Source organism: Emys orbicularis, chromosome 11 (assembly GCF_028017835.1).
Source record: "Emys orbicularis isolate rEmyOrb1 chromosome 11, rEmyOrb1.hap1, whole genome shotgun sequence".
NCBI lineage: Eukaryota > Metazoa > Chordata > Testudines > Emydidae > Emys > Emys orbicularis.
In genome coordinates, this window is record NC_088693.1 from 68,735,972 (window position 1) to 68,754,019 (window position 18,048).

General features: G+C 40.9%; 1 protein-coding gene across 1 annotated transcript in view; it reads left to right on the forward strand.

Moving 5' to 3' along the window:
- The window catches only part of UBE2F (ubiquitin conjugating enzyme E2 F (putative)), a 141,725-nt gene that overhangs the window by 64,348 nt on the left and 59,329 nt on the right, over positions 1-18,048 (forward strand). Inside the window, exons 5-6 of the mRNA XM_065412933.1 lie at positions 2,286-2,353; positions 4,565-4,635. Coding sequence (XP_065269005.1) covers positions 2,286-2,353; positions 4,565-4,635 — 139 coding nt within the window. The remainder of the gene's footprint in view (positions 1-2,285; positions 2,354-4,564; positions 4,636-18,048) is intronic.

Here is an 18,048-nt window from a genome sequence, read left to right on the forward strand (position 1 = left end):
GGAATTGGGAAGTATTGTGGACAATATTTTAGAACAAGAACATAAGAACAGCCATACTGGGTCAGACCAAAGGTTCATCTAGTCCAGTATATTGTCTTCCAACAGTGAACAATGCCAGGTGCTCCAGAGGAAATGAACAGAACAGGTAATGTTCAAGTGATCCATCCCCTGTCGCCCATTCCCAGCTTCTGGCAAACAGAGGCTAGGGACATCATCCTTGCCCATCCTGGCTAATAGCCATTGATGGACCTATCCTCCACGAATTTATCTAGTTCTTTATTTAGCCCTATTATTGTTTTGGCCTTCACAACATCCTCTGGCAAAGAGTTCCACAGGTTGACTGTGCGTTATGTGAAGAAATACTTCCTTTTGTTTGTTTAAACCTGCTGCCTATTAATTTCATTTGGTGACCACTAGTTCTTGTGTTATGAGAAGGAGTGAATAACACTTCCTTATTTACTTTCTCCATACCGGTCATGATTTTCTAGACCTCTGTCATATCCCACTTTAGTCGTCTCTTTTCCAAGCTGAAAAGTCCCAATCTTATCAATCTCTCCTCATATGAAAGCTGTTCCAAACTCCTAATTATTTTGTTGCCCTTTTCTGAACCTTTTCCAATTCCAATATATCTTTTTTGAAATGGGGTGACCACATCTGCACGCAGTATTCAAGATGTGGACGTACCATCGATTTATATAGAGGCAATATGATATTTTCGGTCTTATTATCTATCCCTTTCTTAATGATTCCCAACATTCTGTTTGCTTTTTTGACTGCCGCTGCACATTGAGTGGATGTTTTCAGAGAACTATCCACAATGACACCGAGAACTCTTTCTTGAGTGGTAACAGCTAATTTGGACCCCATCATTTTGTATGTATAGTTGGGATTATGTTTTCCAATGTGCATTACTTTGCATTTATCAGCATTGAATTTCATCTGCCATTTTGTTGCCCAGTCACCCAGTTTTGAGAGATCCCTTTGTAGCTCTTCGCAATCTGCTTTGGACTTAACTATCTTGAATAGTTTTGTATCATCGGCTAATTTTGCCACCTCACTGTTTACCCCTTTTTCCAGATCATTTATGAATATGTTGAATAGTACTGGTCCCAGTACAGATCCCCGGGGGATACCACTATTTACCTCTCTCCATTCTTTTAACCAGTTATCGCTCCATGAGTGGACCTTCCCTCTTATCCCATGACAGCTTACTTTGCTTAAGAGCCTTTGAGGGCCCTTGTCAAAGGCTTTCTGAAAATCTAAGTACACTGTATCCACTGGATTCCCCCTTGTCCACATGCTTGTCAACAGAACTCTTTAGATTAATTTATAAAGTACCAAGACATGTAACATTTTATCTGTTTTCTAAGGAATATTTATCTAAAACAGTTATGGGGAAAAGGGGAGAAAGCAAGAGAGAGTGGTGAAGAAGAAGAATACTACAGAAAGTTGGGAAGCCACAACCTTATTTTTAGGCTCTACTGTGGAAAAATATTAAACATAAAAACAATATCCTTTAGTTTTCTTACAATTATGTTGCAAAGCCCAAACTTTTTTCCATTGAACATATTTTGAATATAAGGAAATACCATAGTTTCTCAGAAACCACTTTGATTAAAAACTCAAGGAATTTTGTCCATCAGTAGCATCTGAATTTTCAATCTAACCATTGACCACTTTGCAGTATTTTCAGGACTGAGTTACTTAGGCCTGGTCTTTTTGTACCGTCTCATGATTTTGGTTAAAAGTGTTTTGTTGTTGTTGTTGTTGTTTTTTTTAAACCAAATTAGTTATACTACTACAACCTCTAGTGTGGACACAGTTATACTACTTTAAAGGTCCTTTAGATGGTAAAGCTTTTTCCCCTCCTATATGGGTATAAACTATACCTCTGTAAGCATCTGTATATCAATATAACCACACCAAGGAGATTGTACTGCTTTAACTATATCAGTGTAGTTGTTATTGCCAAGTGTTCATAAAGGGGGTCTTGCAGATGGATTTGAATAATGAGATAGTACTGGCCTTCTCCATCAGCTTGGGGAAGGTGCTCTATGCAGAGGTGTTGGTATGGAAGAAAGCATGAAAGCAAGCAAGGTTAGAGATGTAAGGCTGACAGTAAAATGACACATTTTAAAAAGATATGGTGCAAGTATAATGGAATATTTCAATGATGTTGTGATGATCATAATCTAAGTAATGATGACTATACTGTATTGTCTTTGTGCTCATTTAACATTTGTTTCTCTTTCTCTTTAATTGTTTATGTTGTGTTTCTTTAATAGATGAGGGTTATTACCAAGGAGGAAAATTTCAGTTTGAAATTGAGGTTCCTGATGCCTATAACATGGTGGTGAGTATTTGTCATTTTTCTCAATTGAGACAAGGTAGATGAAGTAATATCTTTTATTGGACCAACTTCTGCTGTGTCAGAGACAAGCTTACACAGAGCTCTTCTTTGTGTTGTGATTTGCATTTTCTGCAAATAATGGAATTTCAGATAACTCTGTGTTTTGCTAAGTTGTAGGTAAGAATCTCCCATATCTAGTGATGTCACCAATGTTATACTTCTGTGGCTAAAGTTTCATAGGAATGTTCCTTTGAAGATGAAAAGATCTGGTCTGGAGGCTGTTTCTGTTTGCAGCAGTCTGGAATAGCCTACTCAGGAGTACAGACTAGAAGTTACACCAGTCACATGTGAAACTCTCCCTGCGAATTCCTCCCATTCCCTCTGCCTTCTTATTTTGTTTGGTGTATGCTTAAACATTCCTATAGTAAGCCAACGTGTTCCTGGGGAAGCCTAGCACGTTGGCAACTCATCCTGATTGGGGACTCCAGATACTACTGTAATATAAATAAGCATTCCACATTCTTAGTGCTTTCAGCTGAGATTAATCGTCAGAGAACCCTGATCTAATGAATCTAATTTGAAGTGAAAGAAGATCAAAGAATTCTTCTATTTTCTTGTTCTATTAAAAAATGGCTTGGTTCTCTTGGTTTGCCATTGCTACGTAGCTGATTTTGTGTGTTGTGACCATTCAAGGTGACATAGATGCCAGGTCTACACTAACCCCCCCACTTCGGACTAAGGTACGCAAATTCAGCTACGTTAATAACGTAGCTGAATTCGAAGTACCTTAGTCCGAAGTTACCGCGGTCCAGACGCGGCAGGAAGGCTCCCCCGTCGATGCTGCGTACTCCGCTTGCCGAGCTGGAGTACCAGCGTCGAAGGCGAGCACTTCCGGGATCGATCTGGGGCACTTCCGGGATCGATTTATCGCGTCTTAACCAGACGCGATAAATCGAACTCAGAAAGCCGATTGCTTACATCCGGACCCGGATGTAAGTGAAGACGTAGAGTATAGGATCGTGACTGAAGGGCTGTCTGATCACTGAGACTGAACTACTCTGGGATAGGATCCAAGCATTCCAGCCCTTTAGATTTTCTCCAGCACCAAGGTTTGGGTATAGAGCATCATTTTAAGGAGCTGTGCATGCTATAGAACTAACAGGCTTCAGTATTTTCCTCTGTGCCCAAAATATCTGCTTCAGACTCAGTGCTTAATTTGGTGTCCCTCTAGCATTTTCCACACCCTCTTCATTGAGAGTGGAAGGGGAAGAGAGCTAGCTTTCCATCTCGAAAGTCCTAGGTGTCCTTTTCCTCATTAAAGCGAGGACTTTCCACAATCCTCTAGCCACACAACAGGCACTGCAGAGGCAGTGAATTCCCACCACTGTTCCCTTCACCTTATTCACAGGGAACTGGACTGAGCGTTTAGAATGTGTCCTTAAAATTTTGAAGACCATGAAGACTTTGGATTAACGGACAGAGACCAATATATGAGACAAGGCACCGGAAGATTATTTCTGTGGAGCGATGTTATCAGAACCATTGTTTATCTTGGCTGAGGACTTTATATATAATGAATATTGTAATATGGAGAATTTGGATGGAATAACTTGCTGTTGCTAATCTATTAGAATTGTTTGACTTTCCTTTGACTTACTTACAAAACTACAGCAATGAGACTCTGTTTTGGAATCTGATTTTTTTTTAAATGTGCATTTATCAACATGCATTAAAAATGAGCTATAGCATCTGTTGGAGCTACATGCTGAATTTAGTTCAGTGATGTCACTGTAAAATAATACAAATCTGTATCAAGATTTAAAAACCCAAGAAATAGTCAAATGGAACAGTTATCCTCCGTACTTCTGTGAACATTTAAAAATAGAGAATACTTTCCTTACCCAGAAAATTATTGAGAAGATGAAATCACACTGGAATGAATCTTTGCTCTTTCTCCACTTGCTTACAAAGCCAAAAACCTGAATATAACACTGAATGGGAAAGCAGCAGTGTTACTGTAGTTTTATATCCTGTTCTGCTCCATTTAAACTGCTTCATAAGGTAACTGCCAGATTAGCATTAGTACTTGGACTGAGATCACCCAAATTTAAATTTTTAGCTTCCAGGAACTGTACAACTCATAATGGTTTGTTGGTGATTTAAGTGATTTGAAAGGACAGCATTGTAATCTCTGTTTGTTGTTTATTTTGGCAGCCTCCAAAAGTAAAATGTTTGACTAGAATCTGGCATCCAAACATCACAGAGACGGGTGAAATCTGTTTAAGGTAGTTAACAGCCTTCTTTTATTGTTACTTCAAAGTTTTTGTAGAGATCATTACCCTGGTACGTAATTCTCACTTCAGCACCAGTAGACAGATAATGTCTCATACTTAAATTTGATCCTTTGAAGCAAAGGAAACTTCTTGAAAATGTTTTAGACCATTGTAATACCAAACAGAATTGTTGAACATGCTATCAGTTGTAAAACCAGATATATCCAAACCGCATTTCTGATTCAGAAAAAAAAAAGATCATAAATGCATCCCAATCAAATGTGCTATGGTGTCCAATATCCTTTTGAATCCACCCTTCCAAAATATAGCAATGCCCTCTAATTATTCAGAACACATAGTCCTTTAAAATTTCTCCCAATATGCAGAAGATTTTCTTCCCTGCAACATAAATTCCATTGAATAACACTGATTTCCTGTAAAAGAGATTTGCTTCTTGTAGAAGAGAGTTTTAAAATCCTAGTTCTGTGTGCTTTTGACTAAGACCTGGCTTTGCAACCATTTATCTAACTAGCCAATTGTAGGATTTAAAGGATTCTATATCATTGCATGCTTGCTATTGAGATCTCTTGCAGAAAAGAACAAATAAACTGTGAACTGGCCAAGCATGCTACATTTTTGCTTTTCCATCTATAGCGTTGCTACTAGAGAGACGTAAAGATTGAGACTGTATCAAATTAAAGGAGGTTTAGAATCTTAAGAACCCATGTTCTTATTTAGCTTGTGATGTAACTATTTGCATTTGATCTTACACTTTCACCATTTCCAGATAAAACCAAAGGTCATTTTTCCACAGTAGAAAAATACATAGCCTCTATCTTTGTGATCGTTAATTTGAGGCAGAATTAACTTTAATAGCTCCTATTCTTCTCCAAAGTCTTCTACTTGGAAAATTCCATCAATGTCCTCCCTAACATTTTGAATTATAGGATCCAGGTGGTTTTAAATTATCCCACACTTTAAACCCCTATTTAGTTTAAAGCCTAAAATATTTTAAGTACTAGGAAACTGTTTAAATTTTCCAGGGGAAAATATTGGTAGGATTTTAGTTACATTAGACAAAAATATTGGATTTTGACAATAACAAACTACTTGTATGAATGACAAATTTATTAAATTTCAATATGAAATATAAAACTGATATGATGATAAAGTGTAAGAAAAATAACCATAATTATCCTCTTTTAAGATAGATCAAATTTAGCCTAAAATATAGGTTCTAAAATTAACTTTTTCAAAAACACGACTAGTAAAATGTTTGAGATTTAAAAAACAAAGATAAACTCGTATATACTCGTTTATAAGCCGACCCCCCCCCCCCCCAGGTGGATAAGTAAAAATGGAAAAATTTTATAACCCGTTCATAAGCCGACCCTATAATTCAGGGGTCAACAAACTTTGGCTCCCGGGCCATCAGGATAAGCTGCTGGTGGGCTGAGATGGTTTGTTTACCTCAGCGTCCGCAGGCATGGAGGTAAACCTAAATAAACAAAGGCTAGGCCTACACTACAGGGGCGGGTCGCGTAGCTGAAGTTGCGTATTTTAGGTCGATTTACCTGGCTGTGAGGACGGCGGCGAGTCGACCGCTGCTGCTCCCCCGCCGACTCCGCTTCTGCCTCTCGCTGCGGTGGAGTTCCGGAGTCGACGGCAGAGCGATCGGGGATTGATTTTATCGCGTCTACACTAGATGCGATAAATCGATCCCCGATAGATCGATCGCTACCCGCCAATCCGGCGGGGAGTGAAGACGTGCCCAAAGTGTCCCGAGGCACCAGCTGCTTACCCTGACGGGCCAGGACAGCAACTGGTGGGGAAATGTTTTTGGGGAGACAAGCTGGGAGTCAGGGGAGTAACCCCTGTGACCACCCCGGACATGACCCCACCCCTAGCCCGGGACCCCCACACTCTCCCCATCCCATCCCTTCCTACCTTAGCTGGGGAGGGCCAGGGGAGGATGTCTCTGGCCTGGCTGGAGCTGTTCCGGCAGACTGGGCAGCGCGGCTGCAGCCTGCTCCGGCGGGCCAGACCGGGTGGCGAGGCCACAGCATGTTCCAGCGGGCTGGGCCAGGTGGCACGGCCGCAGCATGCTCCGGCGGGCCAGGCGACGTGGCCACAGCCTGCTCTGGGGGGCAGGGCCGAGCGGCACGGCTGCAGCCTGCCAGCCCCGGAGCTGCAGCTGCTTCGGAGGGTGGGGGGAGAGCAGTGTGGCCAGAAGCGGAGAGACTTTTCCCTTCTGTCTCTGCTGGCTGTTCTGCCTCTCCTTGCTCCATCTGTGGGGGGGAGGGGCTGTGTCCCACTTCTCCCTCTCTGTTCCCGTTCATAAGCCGATCCCCTTCTTTGGTGCTTCCCTTTTTTACTAAAAAAATTCAGCTTATGAACGGGTAAGGTAATTTTTTAAAAATAAACATTGCTTTACAATTGTTTGTAACCTAAATATTACAGCATGAGAACCCGATAGTGAAATTGATTAGAAACTGTTTATAAGCAAAAATCAAATGTGTGACAAGTTTGTCATTTTCCAAGCTAATAGAAATCCAAAAAAGAAATACAGCATAAACCGTGAAAATAAACAAAATTAATAAGCCTGTTTTAAAATCCAAGATAGGGCTTATAACATATGGTAGATAAGGAAATTAATTTAAGAAAACCCTGTTTTTCATATAGCTGTGCTCTTTAAATTTAAAGATTGTAATATCTTTATGCACCATATTGGGCAGAAGACTATGATGTTTTAATAGGAAAGCTTGTCGTACCTTAAATATGGCAGCCAGGCATATAGTCTAGTAAGCTGCAAGGATTGTGCAAACTATTGTTTCAAAAGCATGTTCTATTTTCTGTATTTCTAAGGCGTTAATTATCATCAAAGTCCAAAGTGCTAAAGCATTTTTGTGTGCTCTTCTTACCATGCTGGTTCTATGCCTGTCAGAGTGCTCCATGGGAGGAATAAAGTGTGTGGTGGTGCTGCATGTCTTAGCAATAGTGCACATACATTTTACTTACAACACGTTTGCTTACATAAACTGGCTTTGGAAATGCAGAGCTTTGCTCACTTTTCTTTTAGAGTCTGCTGAAATCCCTGCATTGCTCTGATTGTGAAAGATTTTACTTTAAAAGCAAGAAATCTTTAAAATGTACTAAAGAGTGATGAAGTTTTCAGGAGTATCTTTAATTTTGATTAAATTTCAGCTAATCCAAGTAGGAGAATACTATATTTTCTATGAGAGACAGTTATGTTGGAGAAATTCAATATCAGAGAATTTGGTACTAGATTTGGAAACAAAAGTCTACAATAACTACTGCTTTTTATGGACCTGATTCTCAATTTTTGTAGACATATTTTGTGTCTGCAGTGGGTTTTCAGGAAATAAAATTAGGTACAAAATTATTCCTGACTTATTTTCTACTTAAAATACTTAACTAGCATTTTTTCCAAACTTGAATTTCTATTTCCTAAATAAATATGTTTATATTATGGTATATGATCATCATAAGAACATAAGAATGGCCATTCTGGGTCGGACCAATGGTCCATCTAGCCCAGTATCCTGTTTTCGATCAGTGGCCAATGCCAGGTATTTCAAATGGAATGAGCAGATCAGGGCAATTATCAAATGATCCATCCCCTGTTATCCAGTCCCAGTATCTGGCATTCAGAGACTTAGGGACACCCAGAGCATGGGATTGCATCCCTCACCATCTTGGCAAATGGCCATTGATGGATCTATTCTCCATGAATTTATCTAATTGGTTTTTTAACCCAGTTATACCTTTGGCCTTCACAGCGTCCCCTGGCAACAAGTTCCATAGATTGACAGTACATTGTGTGAAGAAATACTCCCTTTTGTTTGCTTTAAACCTACTGCCTATTAATTTAATTGGGTGACCCCAGGACGTCTGTTATGTGAAATCAAACTTCCTTATTCACTTTCTCCACACCATTTGTGATTTTATAGACCTCTATCATATCCCACTTAGTCGTCTCTTTCCAAGTTGAACAGTCCCAGGTTTTTTATGGGACTTTTTTATGGAAGCCGTTCGATACTGTTAATCATTTTTGTTGCCCTTGTCTGTAGTACCTTTTCCATTTCTAATATATCTTTTTTGAGATGGGGTGACCATAACTGCACACTGTCTTCAAGCTGTGGGCGTACCATGGTTTTATAGAATGACGTTATGGTATTTTCTGTCTCCCTATCAATCCCTTGCCTAATGAGTTGTAACATTCTGATAGATTTTTTGACTGCTGCTGCATATTAAGCGGATGTTTTCAGAGAACTTGGTGTAGAGAAAGTAAATAAGGAAGTGTTATTTACTCCTTCTCATAACACAAGAACTAGGGGTCACCAAATGAAATTAATAGGCAGCAAGTTTAAAACAAACAAAAGGAAGTATTTTTTCACATAACGCACAGTCAACTTGTGGAACTCCTTGCCAGAGGATGTTGTGAAGGCCAAGACTATAACAGGGTTAAAAAAAAACTAGATAAATTCATGGAGGATAGATCCATCAATGGCCAGGATGGGCAGGGATGATGTCCCTAGCCTCTGTTTGACAGAAGCTGGGAATGGGCCACGGGATGGATCACTTGATGATTACCAGTTCTGTTCATTCCCTCTGGGACACCTGGCATTGGCCACTGTCAGAAGACAGGATACTGGGCTAGATGGACGTTTGGTCTGACCTAGTAATGGCCGTTCTTATGTTCTTAACTATCCACAATGACTCCAAGATCTTTCTTGAGTTGTAACAGCTAATTTATACCCCATCATTTTGTACGTACACTTGGGATTATGTTTTCCAATATGCATCTTATAGGAAACCATTCCATAATAAGAACCAAAAAACATGTAAAACTCACCTTAATAAATTTTATAAAGATTTGGTTAGGAAAACTTGGAAATATTTTGAGGATTACTGTGTTTTACTCAAATATTGAATAGCCTTCTTCATTGTGATGTTGCCACCCTCACGAATATATAATTTGTGGTTTGTTTCATGCTCCAATATACCTTTTTCTTGAACCTCTGCTGTACATTTCTGATTTTTCTATTTGATCTCATCCACTTACTTTGTTGACCATTATTATTAATTGATACATTATATCAGAATGTCTGAGCCTGGAGATAGACAACACCCCAAGATTTTACTGTGTTTTGCATTCGCTTTTTCTGTTGTGGAATCAAGTGGTCAACATTGTTGAAAGTGGTTCTTTTTTTCCCCATTGAAATTGAATCTGATCTTAGCTTGAGAAACATTCCTTCCAATGCTGAAAGAAAAATGTCTTGATTTTTACAGAAACTCTAAACTGTTCTGTTGACAAAGAAGGTGTTCTTTTACATGAAGTGAATCTTTTCTGAGGCTGATCTCTCAATCATATTTGTTTACTGCTGTAGGATGTAATTCTTATTTTATAAGAGTTTTTTTGCAAATTCTTTTTATATACTGTATATAAAGAAAGCTGTGCACACTTTCTTCACCCTGGAAGGGTGAACAACCAGACAACAGAGTGGTTCAATCTGAACACTGGCATGTAACAGGGCTGTATTTTATCTTTATTTTATTATTGTTTGACATTCCCATGGTCTGGATACTGTAGAAGTGTATTAGCAACACAAACAGTGGTATAGCATGGGTAAATGGCAAATGCCTAGAAGACCTAGACTTTGCTGATATTGCATTACTGAGTGACATCTCCGAATAGTTACAAAGACAGCCCATCAAAAACCTCAGACCATGCAGGGCTTAGAATTAGCGATGGTAAAACAAACATCCTTGAAACCCAGACATCAAGTAGTAACATCACATTAGAATGCAAAAATATCAAGGAACAGTTCATCTATCTGGGCAGCACCATATTGGCCAATGGAGACCTCAAGAAGGAAGTGACCTCAATGGTAGAAAAGGCATCCGTAGCATTTAATAAACTTAACAACGTATAGAAATCAGATATATAGCACCAGAACAAAATGGAAAATTTTCAATTCAAATGTAATCTGTGCTAACATACGAGAGCTAGAGATGTTATACTGAAAACTAGATGCTTTTGAAAATAAGTGCCTATGAAAGATTCTGGGCATTGGTTGGAAAAACTTCATTACCAATGAAGAGATCTAAGAAATCACCAATCAGCGGCTTGTTTCCACCCTCAGAAGAAAGTACTAGACATTTTGGGGGCATGTACTCCAGATGCCAACACCCAGACTCCCACATGAAGTTGTCAAGTGGAAACCAACTAGTGTGGGGAAACGAGGGCACCCAAAAGAAATCTTAAGAGGAATCTTTAGCAGGGAGGGCAAAAAAGTCAATCTCAATACCATAGAACAGATGGACGCAGTAGCGAATGGAAGAGACTAGTTTGCCTCCGTGGGCCAGTGTTAGCCTGGAAAAGATGTGATGTAAATATACGCACTTTATTGCTGCCAGAATTGGGTCGCATCTGTAGATAATTCTGAAAGTTAGTGAGTGCTTAGGACAGGGGTGGGCAAACTATGACCCACGGGCCGGATCCGGACCATCAGGTGCCCACGGGGATTGCCACCCCCGTGGTGCCGTGGGCCCTGTGCCACAGCTGGAAGTGGCCGGCACCACGTCCCTGCGGCCCCTGGGGAGGGGGGGCAGAGGGTTCCACGCGCTGCCGTCCCCTGTGGGTACCTCCCCCCGCAGCTCCCATTGGCCGGGAACAGACAACTGCGGCCAATGGGAGCTTCGAGGGAGGTACCCGTAGGGAAGGGCAGCGCATGGAGCCCTCTGCCCCCCCCCCCCCAGGGGCCGGCGGGACATGGTGCCGGCTGCTTCCGGGAGTGGTGCGGGGCCAGGGCAGGCAGGGAGCCCACCTTAGCCCCACTCCACTCCACTCCACTAAACATCATGCCTGGAAGGAAAGCTTGGTTTGGGCAAGTCTGAAAGGAATTGCGAAGGGCTTGTCTACTAGTATACTAGTGTGAAGGTTCCGAAGCGCATAACTTATGCCCCCAAATTAATTACCTCAACCAAACTAGAGGTTATACAGATTTAACTTTTTTTCTTAAAAACAATTGCCCCTAACCAAAATAGTTACATTGGTACAAAAATTGTATGTAGATCATGGTTTAGTCTATTCCTCAGAGCTTTGAGTAACATATTGGAACTAGTTTCAGAGTGGTAGCCGTGTTAGTCTGTATCAGCAAAAACAACAAGGAGTCCTTGTGGCAGTAGAGGTATAAATACACAGCACCTCCTACTGATACTCACACCTTCTTGGGGAGGGATAGCTCAGTGGTTTGAGCATTGGCCTGCTAAACCCAGGGTTGTCAGTTCAATCCTTGAGGGGGCCATTTAGGGAATCTGGGGCAAAAATCTGTCTGGGGATTGGTCCTGCTTTGAGCAGGGGGGTGGACTAGATGACCTCCTGAGGTCCCTTCCAACCCTGACATTCTATGATTCTATGAACTGTTTGAAATGGGCCACCTTGATTACATTGAGCTCATTAACACTACAAAAGTGATTTTTTCCTCCCTTCTTGTCAACTGTTGAGAATAGCCCACTTCCACTTTAATTGAATTGGCTCGTTAGCACTGACCCCCCACTTGGTAAGGCAACTCCCAACTTTTCATATGCTGTGTATTTATTCCTCTCTACTGTATTTTCCACTCCATGCATCTGATTAAGTGGGTTTTAGCCCACGAAAGTTTATGCCCAAATAAATTTGTTAGTCTCTAAGGTGCCACAAGGACTCCTCGTTGTTTTTATTGCAACTAGTTTCTGACAGTTGTGTATTCTAAGCTACTGTGTCTGCGCTTTTATTTAGTTCAGGAATTTGGTTTTCCTGCAAGAGTTGATGACCTCACCAGTTGGTAAAAAGCAGCAAATCCCTCCACTACTCCCTTTAAGTGCTTCTTTTGCCATCATCTAAGGAAAAACACAATCTTGAATGTTAAGTCTTTGCAGATATGGTAAATGGAGGAGCTGTTTTTTTCAATTGTTTAAAAATCCATATGTATTTTGTAGTATGTGTACACATTACTGATATAGAGGCTTAAATAGATTTGGAAAAGCTTTTCCAAATCATCTTCACAGAAAAAGCTTTCTCATGTGTAATATAGCACACTTAAGGGTTTGAACAAGACCAGATATGCGACTTGATTCCAGAGCATCACAGAAAAGGCTTTTGGATATTTATTTTATTTATTTATATAGTTTAATAATAATAATAATAGACAACTATAGAAGGTTCTAGGTGGCTAAGATGTAATTAATACTACAATAAAATCCCAACAGCATTAAAATAATCAATTCAAACAGGATCTCAGCCAGCCAATTACTTACCAAAAAACCCAACCTCCTTTCTTCTCTTTACCATTCTGGGAAGACTACCCTCCACTATATCCAAACCCCTGTCAAAAGGATGTCTTTTGCAGCTTGTCCGGAAGGTCACTTTATTTGGGGGGGGGGGGGGCGCAAAATGGGAGTCCAGAGAAAGCTCCATGGGGGGGAGCATTGGCCTGCTAAACCCAGGGTTGTGAGTTCAATCCTTGAGGGGGCCATTTAGGGATCTGGGGCAAAAATCTGGGGATTGGTCCTGCTTTGAGCAGGGGGCTGGACTAGAAGACCTCCTGAGGTCCTTCCAACCCTGATATTCTATGATTCATAGTCACAAAGACTTCAGAGAGAACACCCTCCCAGCAGGTCTCCCCTTCCCCCTCTACTACCCCAACATTTTAATATAGCGAAGAGGAATCAACTCAGTGGGACTTTCTAACCAGAGATGTACTCATTCACACCCACTCTTGCTTATTCAGATCTTCTTCACATAGTCACTCCCGCTCAGTTCTTTCACCACGGTCCCTTTCTCTTGTACTTCCCTGTCCCTTCCCCTCATGCTGCCCCATTTACCTCACCACAATACTTACACTGGTGCCAGACTGGGGATGTGAGAACAAATCTTCTCACCACTCTTAGGACTGTGACAGGAAAGGGGGGTACCACTGAGATAGTGACTTTTTTCTCCAAAGAAATAATCTGGAGCAATTGCCAACCCTGTCCCCGCCCCCAATGTATTATTTACCCTGTCCTCTATAGGCCTCTCTGATTTTTATTTTTCTTCCCCACATCTTGTTTCAGACCTTCCCCTATTTCTCCATTCTCTCCTCTTCTCTATGCTTTGTCCTTGTCCTTTGGGTTTTTTTTTCTTTTTGTCACTCTCCTCCTGCTCTCCTCACCTTCTCTGTCCCTTCATTTCTCCTTTCCTCATCCTTCTATCTGAGCTCTTAAACGCTCGCTTGGTCTCCAGTCCTTCCCCAGTTCTGTCATTCTCCTTTTGGGGCCCAGAGTGGCCTAAAGTGCCCTCTCCTGGCCCTGGGCCTTAGAGTAGCTTTTGTGGGATGAAACATCCCTGGAGCAGCCCAAATAGCCGCTCGGCGCTTGGCACCTGCTTTCTGCTGCTTTGCACCTTGCCACTAGAAGTTGGGTTACACTTTTAGAGTCCCCCCCCCCCCCAGCCTTTGGAGGGAGTATAAACTCTAAGCACCCCAGTTAAATATGGTGATAGGCCTCAGTTCTGGAGGTGTAGGGGGAGTGGCAGTTCGGGAAGCCTGGTTGGAAGTTCTCTGCCTGCCTAGATTCAGGCAAAGCGGGGAATTTAAAAGTTTTCATATGTATCAGCTTCATGCTCCATGCTCTGACACTGCATCAGGGAGAGCAAATGGAGCCAAGATCAAAGTTGCCACTCTGCGGGCTGGAAAGGAGAGCTGTGTAAGATCAGCCAGATATTTGTGTTTGCCGTCAGAGGTGTGAACCTTGGCCAGGACTGATGTGGAGCTTTATATGTGACCAGTGAATGAACCTAGTTTGAAATTTGAAAACTGGCAAGTTTTTGCTGTTCTTTTTCAGTCATTCTAATTATTCGCGTGAAATTTCTTTTTGAAAATCATTCAATAACTCAAAGCACATTTTCAGCTAGACCCAACTACAATCTCATGAAAGCTTTCTTGAGAGGCAGTGCTCCAGGGGATAAGGTGCTGACCTAGGAGTCAAGAGGCTGGGTCCTTTTCCTGGCTATGCCATTTACCTGCTGTGTGACCTTCTCTCCCAGAACCTCCATTTCTCTATCTCTAAAATGGGTCTCGTGATCCTTGCATCCCTTTGTTAAAGCACTTTGAGATCTATAGATTTATAGTGTTAAGTACTTTTATGCTTTTTATATGTAAATTTATTTAATCCTGACTTTAAATCACTGTAAATTATCTGAACAGGTTTAGAGATTGTCATAGTTTTAAGCCAGAATTGGTCACCAGATCAACCTAGTCTGACCTCTTGTGTATCATCAACACCACCGAGCACCGGTACACTAAACCCAACAACCGAAATTGGACCAAAGTTTGACAGCCCACAGGAGACTAGATTTTTTAAGTGCCACAGCCAGAGAATAGGGGGAATTGAGATGCAACAGTGCCTGAGGTCCCGCAGACAAATGATTAAATGAGATTATAGCAAGATAATCCTCAAGTGACCTGTACCCGCACAATGCAGAGGAAGGCGGAAAAAACCCAAGCTCTCTGCCAACCAATTCCTTCCTGACCCCATACATGGTGATCTGTTTAGACCCTGAGCATGTGAGCAAGGACCAGCCAGCCAAGCACCTGTGAAACAGGACACTTGGTGCCACATCCAAGCCCTGGCCCACCAATGAATTCTATTGCGTTAATTTAGCAAAGTGTTATGAGGGCAGCAGCACTAAAATCAAGCTAAAAATACCATTATCCTTTACGTACTCATAAAAATCCTTTTTCAGATCATTCATACTTTACTTTCCTGCTATAAGAATATACTCCTGGGGGAATTCTGCACCACTACATAATGCAGAATTTGATCAGAATTAATGCTCCCTGCAGAACTCTTTTTTTTTCTGCAGAATTTGTGATTTCCACCAAAATGCTTCCTTTTGGAGGAAATCACAAATTTCAGCCACCCGGGCACGGCGGTACTGCAGAAGAACCTCAGAGTTACAAACACCAGAGTTACGAACTGACCAGTCAACCCCACACCTCGTTTGGAACCAGAAGTATGCAATCAGGCAGCAGCAGAGACAGAAAAAATAAAGCAAATACAGTACAGTACTGTGTTAAATGTAAACTACTAAAAAAAAAAAAAGGGAAAGCAGCATTTTTCTTCATAGTAAAGTTTCAAAGCTGTATTAAGTCAACGTTCAGTTGTAAACTTTTGAAAGAACAACCATAACGTTTTGCTCAGAGTTATGAACATTTCAGCGTTATGAACAATCTCTATTCCCAAGGTGTTTGTAACTCTCAGGCTCTACTGTAGTTCATTGTGCTGTTGAAGTAAATCTTGAATCATGTGGTGATAGTTGAAAATTTTCTCTTTATCAGGGCATAGCAATGAGACTAGCATTAAGGCAACAGAAGGATGAAGATAATTAGTTGAGAAGCACAGCTAGCAAGGATTCATGTTGCCTGGTGTCATTACTAATGAATTTTAGGGAAAACATAAGGCATTTTATTACAGGTTAATTTCCTAATACTGCATAGCTATCCTTAGAATACTGGCTAATCACATAGTGATTTCATTGTTATTACCATATAGGAAAGCTTTGATTACTGAATCATATTATTTATGCAGTCAACTCTATCAACTCTAATTTGGGGGGGGAGGTTGGGGGGGGGATTGTTTTTAAGATTTTGTTGTGGATTAGTTATGGATGACACTAGAGGTAGCTAAAATATGGCAAAATAAAACACCAGTTCAGTAAAACCCCATGAAGTGAAAAGTAGAAAGGTATCTGTAGCAAGATGGTAGTAAATTGGCAGCACTTTTTATTGCCAAGTAGGCATGGGGCACTAGCCTTTTATTTCTGCAGATCTGAGGCCTGGTCTACATCTAAAAATTAGCTAGACCTAGCTACATTGCTCAGGACTGTGAAAAACGTTGTGCCTTGTGCAACATAGTTAGATTGACCTAACCTGGTGTAGATTCAACTAGGTCAACTGAAGAAGGCATCTCAGAGAGGTAGAGTAACGACATTGGTAGAAGAACCACTTCCTTGATGTGCCACTATAGTACAGACTTGCCCTGAGTGAAAATTTGTTCTGTTCACAAATGAAAGCACATTTACTCTTATCCTAATCTCTATTTGAGTACATCACATAATTGCCAAATAGTCTGGCACAATTAAGAGGTGTCCAGGTGTTTTCAATGAAAGGCTAAAAATTAATCTAAAAATCTGTTCAACTGTTTTTCCTAATTATTCATCTTAAAACTAGGTGAAGTATTTAAATAATGGACTTCAGTACTAAACAAAAATGTGCAGTTTGCACAGATTAATCTCTTCTATACATTATATGTAGGTATAGCAGAATCCAGCCATATGTAATTCATACAGCCATTTCCACGTAAATTCACATGGATTAGATACATTGTGTGGGTTTTAGCACAAGTAACTTGTAAGGAATTCCTTTTATTCCTCCATTAACCAGTGTTTCTCAGCCGGAAAATGTGACATCTATGCTCTGGGATCCACACTGACGGCATCTTTACTTCCAAGTGGAGTTAAGGTGTTGGGTTTGATTCGTAAAGCCTTAAAATGGCTTGTGTCCTCGCCTCTTGCAATATCACTTCTTTCTTCCAACCACGGTGCTACTGTTGATCAGCTGAGGCCCTGAAGATGCAGATTGCTTGGCATAAAAGAGGAGGAGCGTCCAACAAGCGATTGTGATTCATTGGACCTTTACCTGGATTTTTTCACCTGGGTTTGACGCACATTCATATTTCAAAATTATGGCGATTGCAAAATTCTAATATGTAAATTTTAGACAAACTTAAAAAAAGTCAAGTCTTTCCTATTCCTGATCAACAGAGGCACTGAAAATGAAGCTCTTTCAACATAAGGGATGCCGCTACTGTCAAAATACATCTCCCCTTCCCTTGCCTTACCAGAAGCTGGGAATGGGTGATGGGATGGATCACTTGATGATGACCTGTTCTGTTCATTCCCTCTGGGGCACCTGGCATTGGCCACTGTCGGTAGACAGGATACTGGGCTAGATGGACCTTTGGTCTGACCCAGTATGGCCGCTCTTATGTTCTCATGAAATAGCCTACATTTTGGTGATTCTCAGGGTGCTCTGCAAGCCCCACCGATTCACCCAGGCTATAGGTGAGAGGGACATACTAGAAACTGCTTGTTTGTGTGTATGTCTGTGTGTACAGCAGTTAAGAAGGGACATTGTTAGGCTTGTTATCTCATTTGTTATATCTATACATGCTTGATTATATTTTTGTTTTCAGTTCTGTAAACCCCTGGATTTTTTTAAAGTTCCTTATTTTCGATTATGCTGTGAAGATCAGGAGTTCTAAAATGAAATTGAACGAACAGTTAGTTTGGGGGCGTTTCCCCCTTTTGTCATTTTTATATGG